An 8,936-nucleotide genomic window follows, 5' to 3' on the forward strand; every position below is an offset into this window, starting at 1 on the left:
CTGGTTATTTGCAGAAAAAAAGTATTTATCTACAAATAGGCAGATTTCTGAATATAGGTAATAACAGAGACAAACATATGTTTAAAATTCCTAATGTAGTTTATGCTGAGTAAATAGGATTGTATACCGTGAACTTTGGCAAAATGGCTATTTAGCAAGTAGAAAAGGATTCAAGGATGGTGGTTTGCCAGAGAAATACCTTAGTAGTTACTAAGAACAAGCTGGCAGGGAAATTCCATGAGTCAGAAAGAGAAAGGAATGGTGTGATTTCTCTAGCCATTCTGCTCATTGTTTATAACACAAAATGGAGATACTTTTCGTGAAAATTATTGTACATTTTTATGCTTGTGAAGGATCAGTTTGTAAAAAAATGTCAGAACTTTCTGAAGATTGGCATTCAGTTTTTGACCAAATGAAAAAGTAAAAATCTAAAATGTTAGGATAAGTATCTAAATACAGATTTTCCATAAAATTAGGCTTCTAATTTGCGAAAAGTGCACAAATGTGCACTTGTTAGCCTGATTCCTTCTAAAAAAGAAGACTGACTGGCAGGAATTCGAAGCCAGCTATCCAAGTCTTTCCCTAAATACGAGTGGAGCTAGCCGTGGTAGAGGCTCACAAATTAAGCCTTACTCTGAAGGACTGAGAGCTGCTTGAAAAGTGGACTATACTATGTTTATTCCTCTGTATTTCAGGAAACAACGTATGGCACAATAAAGGTGTATTGAGTAAAAACAACTGAAAATCTATACATTGGTAGCCCTACCACATGACAGCTATGCTACTCAGGCATTCCTCAATTCCAAGCCTAGGGGAGGAAGAAGATCTTGGAGGGTCAATAGTATAGGAACATGCAGTAATGACACAAACAAAACCCTCCCTCCCGGAAATCACTGTTCCATAGGTGTGGGATGGTTCCTGAGAAGACATGGTTTGTGCTGTGTCTTTAATGCAGTACATCCCATCTTAGGGCATGGACCATTTTATTGCACAAGAAATAGCGCAGAAAGGAATAATAAGATGATGTCGCCTGTGCTAAGGCTTGCATGATTCATCCAGACACCATAATCAAAAGTTGTACATGCAGTTGTAAAGCATATCCCATCCTGGTGCTCCTCTCCTCCCCTAATCTCCACCCAGTATTTAGGCAGAATTAAATGATGCAAAAAATCTGGGTGTGATCTGAGCCTCTGATGTGTTATCCCTGACACCAGCTGATGGTGTTAAGGGGTGGACATTGCTAAAGAGAGGATTAAACTATCTTTCAAGCAAACTCCTCCCACAGTATGTAATGAAACAGAGTTGCACTGTGTTTTGGATTGAATCCATGGTGCATAATTTCTCAGTAGACTAATATACACTGTATTTTGAATCCATGTTAATCACTTTTTTTTATTTGAAATCTAATTTAGGTGTAAATAGTTCACTTCCCATTAAGGTATAAGCTTCCTTAGTAAAATGTAAGTTGAGGACAGGTTTTTCTTATGGAAGCAAAGTTAATGTAGCTAAATAACTCTACCTAAGATTGCAACAAGAATCTTAAAAATATGACTCAAAGCTAGTTTAGTTAAAGCTTCAGTAATTTAAGGAAATTGCCTAGGCAAGTAATTGGTATTATACCAAACTAAATATTTCACAGTTACATTTGCTTTTGCCTAAAAATAAAAACTGGAGCAATACAAGGGAAAACTGCCAAGACTGAAAATAATATGCAGCAGCTGTAAGTAATTGGAAGTGATAATCATAATTAGACAAGATGTAAGATATGTATTAAAGCCCAGATTGGATCTTCCTGTTGGCAACGGGGAGAAATCCCAAAGGTCTGGACCCCACACATAGCCCACACACTTCTCCTTCATGCCTGAGACACCCTCTGAAACCAAACTTGGCATTAGATCAGCCCTGAAACCACTCCCAAGGCCATGCACCATACTATTCCTCTTGGGAAGAGACGGAGGAAAAGAAGAAATGGAAGAGGTCATACTCCCTGCTTTCAAGGAGCCTGCAAACCAGAAGAAACTGGCCAGTTATCTAGCAGTAATTGGCATTAAATTAAAGTCCTCTGAAAGAAGCCAAGGTAATGAAGAGAATAAATATTTTTGTAAGATAAAATGGAGGACAGCTTTGTAAGACCAAAGAAACATTGATTTATCCAAGTATAGATCAAGAATGAAGTAAAATAGGCTTGTTCCATGGAAAACATCTCAAGCTAAAGAGAAAGCTCTATGGGGACAGGAGCCATTTCTATTTGGCTCAGTGACTCAGAGAATGCCTCACACATAGCACACACTAAATTTGCTAAATGAATGAGCAAATGAATAGCATTTAGATAACACTTGAGGGAGTGTTTATCTTGTGTTAAATATTGTACTGGGTACTTTAAATGTATCAGCACATTTAATCTTCATGATCACATCTGAGATACTACCAATCCTCATTTGCAGATGAGGATGCTGAACTAAGCACAGCTAAGAAACGTGCCTAGGTTAGTCTATTTAGAAAGAGGTGGAGCTGGACTTTGAACCAAATCTGGATCTACAGTCCATGTATTATGCACATCATATTTTAAAACTAGAGTGCCTTTAGCTTTACTAGGAAAGTGGGAAGAATAACAACCAGCCTTTTCTGTTCTTTGTTTTAAATTCTGATATGTAAACCACACCAAAGTAGCCTCCCTGACATACCCCATTTCATTCCTTCTTTCTCTTAAATAAAATGGCAAACTTGAAAGCATCTAACACATTGCTCAAGGGCTGGGTATTCTCATTCGCTCTCTCTTAGTTTTAAATCTTCGCCCTTTTGTTTTCTTCCTCCTTTCCCTTCCCTTTTCTTTCTCCTTTCTTTCTCAATTTAAATGTCTTCTCCTTTCTTCATTCTTCTCCTCGAAACCAAAGACAATTAAATAGGTATTAAGAAAGAAACAGAAGTTTCCTCCTTCCACACTTTGCCTTAAGAGTAAGAAATCATAGGAACAACTATTGAAATAGGGTATTTTATCAAAGTGGTCATGGATTACACAAATCATATTTAGGAATATTTTCCCACATTCAATTCAAAATACATCTGTTAAACACATTTGATATAAGATACAAATGCACATATGACAAGGAGGAATGTTCCATAATTTCAACATGCTTATAGTCCAGTGGAAGAGAAAGATATAAATATCTTTCTATGTATATATTATACATATATATAATTTATTATAAGTAAAAAAGGATATATTTATGAAATCGGGTATAAGCAGGAGACTAACAATTCTTATTAGAGAAATTGGGGGGGCCTCATGGAGGAGGTGGTATTTTAGATCTTTAAGGAGGAATAGGACTTTGATAGGTGGAGAAGGAGAATAGGAAGTAACGCCTTTTAGGCTTAAGGATATAGCATGTGCAAATGACAGGGAATAATGAAAACACTCTGTGTGTTTAGAAAATGGCTCATGTGACTGGAGCTAACAGTGTGTATGAGTCTGGATAAGTTGACTAGAACCAGATAATAGATGTCCCTGAATGCTGAGCTACACAACTTTGGCTTCCCTCCACAGGCAATGGAAACCCCTGAAGGCTGGGGCTAACGTAGGCTTCTACTGTTGCCTACACTAGTACAATCTACTGTCCACAGAGTAGTCAAGAGTATATTTTAAAATGTCAGCTAGCCTCCTCTGCATGAAACTGTCTTGTGGCTTCTCATATCACTCAGAAGGAAACCAAACCCTCACTATAGCCCAACTACACCTGTGATCACATGCCCTTTCCCTTCTAATACTACTTAGAATGAGTAGCAGTATGATATTCATAGGCAACTAAAAACATAGCAGGAAACATACAACAGATCTGACCATCCCAGAGACATAGCTGGATGTCTCCAAATTCAGGACCATATGTGGGGGCCCAGGTTCCTCTACACTCCCTGTCTTTTGCTGCAAGAGGATGATGCTACAAAGTTTGATGCATGCTCTTCCCCTATAATCTGCCTCATGATCTTTCTTCCTGGTCCTGCTGAAATGCTGAAGGAAGGTATTCTGACTCTGTACAGGTCTTAGAAGGTAAGAATGAGTCTAAAATTAGAGAGAGAAGAAAGAATAAAATATGGGTCATGAAAGTATTCTTCTGAAAAAAGAAGTCAAGATATTGTGTCCCCTTATGTGTTTATGGTGATAATATTGGAAATGGATGTGAACTTTATCATCATTCAACAAATACTTAATTGAACACTTACTAAGTACTAGACTCTGTGTTCTGTACCAATGATAAAATATACATATAATAAATCTTGGCTTGAAGACATTCTTGGTCTAATGGGGAAAGATAGATATGTAAATATGATATTAAATATAATGCCAAATTAATTTGTCATATGGTTTTATAAAGACATTTCACTTTTTAAAGATGATATTTGAATTGAGTCTTAAAGCTAATTTCTAAAGCTAACAGTTATCTTCTTTAATTTCTTAACATTTTCTTTAATTTCTTAAATAGCTGATTGGGATTTAACATGCCAAGCAAATCTAAGTGGCCCAAATAGTACTAAGACCCCTAACTTTAGTACCATTAGCCTTGTACTCTAAATCACTCAGTTTACAAGTCCCCCCAAAACACATAATAAATATCAGTCAATGAGATAAACATTACATAATAATAAGATACCTAAGTCAATGGGCTGCTATGCTGTAGTTTTTTAAAGGGAGATATATATATGTACTAACGTGTATATCACTGCATTTTGTAAAAAATAATTGTTACTGTGTCTGCTGCCTGGACTACTTACCTGCCATGAGTCCTTGGGGAGCCCTCCCGTGTTCATTCATTATCCTTATAGTAATTATATAAATCCTAATGTTCAATATTTGCCTTTTTATTTATATCTCCAACTAGAATGAAACTTCCCTGAGAGGAGATTGAGTTTTATTTATCTTTGCTTGTGTTCAATTCCCAGGACCAAAAAACAATGCCCGATGTATACTTAAAGATGATACATGATATATGACTTGGCATTAGATATCTGACCTCACATTCCCTTAACTAACTTTGCTCTTTATTTTGGGGCCTACTAATTGTCAAAAGCTACTTTACAGTACATTTTCTATAATATTCAATAATTGCAAGTAACAATGCTGCAACAGGCTCCTACTTTATTTTAGGACTAATGGAAGTATTGCATTCACAAACAACTAAAAAATACATCCATTTGAGACATCCATGGAAAAATATATATACTGTTAATTACAAAGTAATATTTAATTTTTAAATATGATATATATTTGTCATGTCTAAAACAATAGGAGGCTGAGTAGAAGATAAAGGCACACTGGAGAAAAAGATGGCATTTAAGGTATATGATAAAAAGGAATATATATGGAGATATATGAAATTGAGTAACAAAAGGATCATACCCACCTTATTATATATTGTATTTCCAGTACTTAGTACAGTCTCTGGTACCTAGCTTAATAAATATTTGCTGAATGAATGAAAGAAAGCATATGGTAGATTCTCTAGCTTATAGACAAGTGGCTTGCTTCAGAAGAGATTCTGTTTTGTAGGAGAGACATACTCCTTTTAACTCTGGCCTATTTATTTACTTAATTGAATTGTTCATTCAACAGATATTTCTTGAATATCCACTATGTACCAGAACTTGCCAGACGTTGTGTCTGGAAACACTAAGATAAATAAAACATGACCTAGGAGAGTTTACAGTCTGGTGAGAGAAATAGATATGTACACAAATATTTGCAATGCAGTATGATAGTTGTATAAAAAGGAATATATATTGTGACCTAATGACACAATAGGGTAATCTGCTCAGCTTGTTGGAGAAAGAGAGGGGATTCAGGAAAGATTGCCCCAGAAATGCATTTTAAAGGATGAGTAAGGAGTTTTGAGAGTCTTTTATACTCTACCCACTTAATGTACTATTTAATTTGTCATGATATAAAAATGTTATCTTTGCTTTGTGTGCTTGGCTTTTAAGATCTATTTCTTATTTATGAAATCATTTTATGTGCTTTGCTTATTATTAGTCCTGTATTATTATACCAGTTTTATTGCACTCAAGATTCTTAAAAATACAGCAAAAATAACTCTGAAATAGCTGTCACTGAGAAGGTAACAGACCAATTAAATATTTGTTTATATTAAAAAATAAAACATCGTTCTAAGTCTTGAACAAGAGAAAATAATTTAAGGAGTTTTGTGGTTTTAAATTAGACTTCTTACCTATCAAAACTTGAAAAGTTATCTGTTCAACAATAGACATTTTCTTCATCATCTTCTCCTTGTTTAAAACTCATTTGTGATGCAAATAAAAACATCAAAGAGTTGATTTTGCTCCATGTTTACTAAAGAGTAGTAGTCTCAGCCCTTGAATCTCACTCACATTGAATCAACAATTGTACTGTCAAGAAAACTCCCCACTGGCAGGGGCCAATGCATCTTTCATCTCCTTTAATTTCTTAGAGTTATAAACAATACAATTTATTCTTCTTGTAACATGAAAATGTAGTCATTGGTGAAAGTTCCATTAAAAACTAGCTGTTGGTAATTCAAACTCAGTGTGACTAAAACAGCTTCTGGATTTATGAATTTGGGGGTGAAACAGTATTTTTTTAATTGCATTATTCATTTCCTAGTAGGAAACAGTGCTTGAAACCCAGGTTTCATTAAGAAGAGGTAGTTAAAAGTATGTTGGTGGAGTTTTTTATTATTGCTATTCTTATTCTTATGGTAAATGAGAATCAGTCTCAAGCAAAGCTGAGCATGCCTGTGACAGTTTCTGTAACACAATATAATTCACATTCAAAGAGGCAACTGTCCTCTGTGAAATGAAGTGGAATCCATTCAGTGGACTCCCACAGTATCCCAAGCTTGGTGAATCTCTAGGTGAAACCTCTCAGTGAAAATTCAACGTGACTGTTAGCCAAGTACCCACAGGAGCTTCTCTTTGTATAAAACTGTGATCTTTCCAATGTATGAATGTAATCATATAATTCAACAGCTCCAAATTCTTCAAAATCTCCTTCAGTCTAAAAAGCTAAACTTTTTTTCATTACAGTCAAGATCATTCTATCTGCCTACAGTTCCATTTCAATTCTCTCCACTCCAGGCCTCAAACTTCACAGTCCAGCAAGACTAACCTACTTTTAGATCCTAGAATACATGCCGTGCTCTCTCCTTTCCTCATGCCTTTGAATATATTGTTTTCCCTACCCAAATGATGGTCCCCTTTGGTAAAACTCTCTGTTAAATCATCCTTCCCTTGCCCAGGCAGATTTAAATACACAGTTTTCTGTGTCACTGCAGTTTGCACATGCAATTCTAATGTTCCTAGGATTGGAAAAGATATTAGAAGAGAAAATCTCTTTGTTTTTCCAGCATTTTGTATAGTATTTGGCCAATAAAAAAGATCCAAAAAGATATGCATGTATATATGTATGATATCACTTAGATGTGGAGTCTAAAAAAAGTAGAACTTGTAAAAACAGAGAGTAGAATAGTGGTTACCAGAGGCTGGGAGCTGGGGAAACTGGGGAGATTGTTGTTTAAGTGTACAAGCTAACAATCAGTAGATAAATAAGTTCTGGAAAGCTAATGCACAGCCTAGTGATTATAGACAACAATACTATATTATAACCTTCAAAGTTGCTAAGAGACTAGATCTTAATTGTTCCCACCACAGAAAAGAAATGATAATTATGTGACATGATACAGGTATTAGCTACCGTTATGTAGTAATCACATTGCAATATATAAATGTATCAAATCAACACTGTTGTACACCTTAGACTAAAACAATGTTATAAGTCAATTATACCTCAATAAAAATTTAAAATATATACTAAATGAATATTGTCCACTAATGCAAATATTTACAATGAATGTAAGAGGAATAATAATGTTAGCTGATATTTGTTGAATACTTGGTGTGCGTCCAGCCCAGTGCAATGTGCTACATGTGCTTCATCTCCAGTTCTCACTGCAGCCCTGCCAGGTGGATTATATTATTTCTATTTTGCCCTTGAGAAAAGTGAAGCTCAGAGAGGTTAGTCGAATAGGCCACACATTGTCATACAGCAGAACCAGATGTGAACCTAAGTCTGTGTGACTCCAATGCCAGTGTTCTCCCCAGTACACCCGGCTGCCTTTTGATTATTGTTAAGATCTTGAAAGACACAAATTAGATTTTGATTTATTCTTTTCCATTTCTTTCCAGCTCCAAGTACAGCCCAGTATGGAATTACCGGGAGCGCTGACGTTCTTTTCTCCTGCTGGTACCTTGTGTTGACACTGTCCTCTTTCACCAGCATATTCTACCTGAAGAATGCCATTCTACAATAAATTTAAAGACCCATAAAAGGCTTTTAAGGATTCTCTGAAAGTGCTGATGGCTGGATCCAATCTGGTACAGTTTGTTAAAAGCAGCGTGGGATATAATCAGCAGTGCTTACATGGGGATGATCGCCTTCTGTAGAATTGCTCATTATGTAAATACTTTAATTCTACTCTTTTTTTGATTAGCTACATTACCTTGTGAAGCAGTACACATTGTCCTTTTTTTAAGACGTGAAAGCTCTGAAATTACTTTTAGAGGATATTAATTGTGATTTCATGTTTGTAATCTACAACTTTTCAAAAGCATTCAGTCATGGTCTGCTAGGTTGCAGGCTGTAGTTTACAAAAAACGAATATTGCAGTGAATACGTGATTCTTTAAGGCTGCAATACAAGCATTCATTTCCCTGTTTCAATGAGAGTCAATCCACATTTACAAAGATGCATTTTTTTCTTTTTTGATAAAAAAGCAAATAATACTGCCTTCAGATCATTTCTTCAAAATATAACATATCTAGATTTTTCTGCTCGCATGATATTCAGGTTTCAGGAATGAGCCTTGTAATATAACTGGCTGTGCAGCTCTGCTTCTCTTTCCTGTAAGTTC

The 8,936-nt window shown here is 35.6% G+C and overlaps 1 protein-coding gene across 1 annotated transcript in view; it reads left to right on the forward strand.

Annotated features, from left to right (window-relative positions):
* The window catches only part of NEGR1 (neuronal growth regulator 1), a 917,236-nt gene extending 908,900 nt beyond the window's left edge, over positions 1–8,336 (forward strand). Inside the window, exon 7 of the mRNA XM_061186448.1 lies at positions 8,212–8,336. Within this exon, the coding sequence (XP_061042431.1) occupies positions 8,212–8,336 (125 nt within the window). The remainder of the gene's footprint in view (positions 1–8,211) is intronic.
* Positions 8,337–8,936: the final 600 nt, after the last annotated feature.

This window comes from Eubalaena glacialis, chromosome 3 (genome assembly GCF_028564815.1).
Source record: "Eubalaena glacialis isolate mEubGla1 chromosome 3, mEubGla1.1.hap2.+ XY, whole genome shotgun sequence".
In the NCBI taxonomy this organism is placed as follows: domain Eukaryota; kingdom Metazoa; phylum Chordata; class Mammalia; order Artiodactyla; family Balaenidae; genus Eubalaena; species Eubalaena glacialis.